The sequence below is a fragment of the Echinops telfairi genome, unplaced genomic scaffold, assembly GCF_000313985.2.
Source record: "Echinops telfairi isolate 266 unplaced genomic scaffold, ASM31398v2 ScPeMD7_7457;HRSCAF=8495, whole genome shotgun sequence".
NCBI classification, from domain to species: Eukaryota; Metazoa; Chordata; class Mammalia; order Afrosoricida; family Tenrecidae; genus Echinops; species Echinops telfairi.
The window spans coordinates 16,442,723-16,443,753 of NW_022111357.1; the positions used below are offsets into that span (position 1 = coordinate 16,442,723).

General features: G+C 45.5%; 1 protein-coding gene across 1 annotated transcript in view; it reads right to left on the reverse strand.

Moving 5' to 3' along the window:
- Positions 1-950, reverse strand: part of LOC101644574 (tRNA selenocysteine 1 associated protein 1) — a 27,900-nt gene extending 26,950 nt beyond the window's left edge. Inside the window, exon 1 of the mRNA XM_004705322.4 lies at positions 712-950. Coding sequence (XP_004705379.4) covers positions 712-950 — 239 coding nt within the window. The remainder of the gene's footprint in view (positions 1-711) is intronic.
- Positions 951-1,031: the final 81 nt, after the last annotated feature.

The window sequence follows — 1,031 nt, forward strand, 5'->3', positions numbered from 1 at the left end:
CAAAATAATAATTTATAAATGATCAGGGTTCATGAGGGAGGGTGAGCGGGGAGGAAGGGGGAAAAATGAGGAGCTGATGCCAGGGGCTTACGTGGAGAGCAAATGTTTTGAGAATGTTGAGGGCAATGAATGTACAAATGTGCTTTACACAATTGCTGTATGTATAGATTGTGATAAGAGTTGTATGAGGCCTTAATAATATGATTAAAAAACAACAACAAAGTGAATTGATCCATTTAATCCTATGATTCTTTGAAGTAATAATAAAGAAATAACTGAATCAGATGTGTTAGACTTGATTCTGGTTCAGTTGTACTATAAGTAAAACTATATTCCACCGTGTTTACATTGGACACGATTGCTCAGAAGTAAGACTATCAAGCCTTTCTTCCAAGGTACCTCTGGTGGGTTTGAACTGCCAGTCTTTTGGTTGGTAGCTTATATAACCATAGTCCCCAGGAATCCTTGAGGTTATAACAGCACCAAGAGTGATAGTAAAGGAGAATGAGGCAGAGAGGTTAAGAAACTTGCCCAAGTTCACACAGCAGAAAAAACTTTTAAACAGCTTGGCTCTAGCAACAAGCAGTACATCCTTTCAATCAGTGCCCCCAAATGCCATTTTTATAATACTGCAGTAATTCTTATCAGATGTGATAAGCAGCACAATCTATTAAGGAGGCCCAGAAGGTGACCGGCAAGAGGAGAACGTACCCAGTGAGGCGGTTCCGGATAATTTTGACGCTCACGACAGTCTCCCCCATGGTGGCAAAGGCTCTGGAGATGAAGTTCTCATCCATATACGGCTCCAGCTGTGGGGCACGGAGAGCAGTGTGACTCGCGACAGCACCGTCTCCCCCAGCCCTCAGCCCAGAGTCGGCTTGTCCGCTGGTGGGAGGGAAGAGCTCCCATCTGCAGAGGGCGTGGGGGAGGGGAAATCCAACTTTGGGCATCTCCACTTCGTCCCCTTCAAATTTGTTCCCATTAAGGTGCCTCCCCGTTGGACCTAAGGGCTCCATCCCATCCCTCGGGTC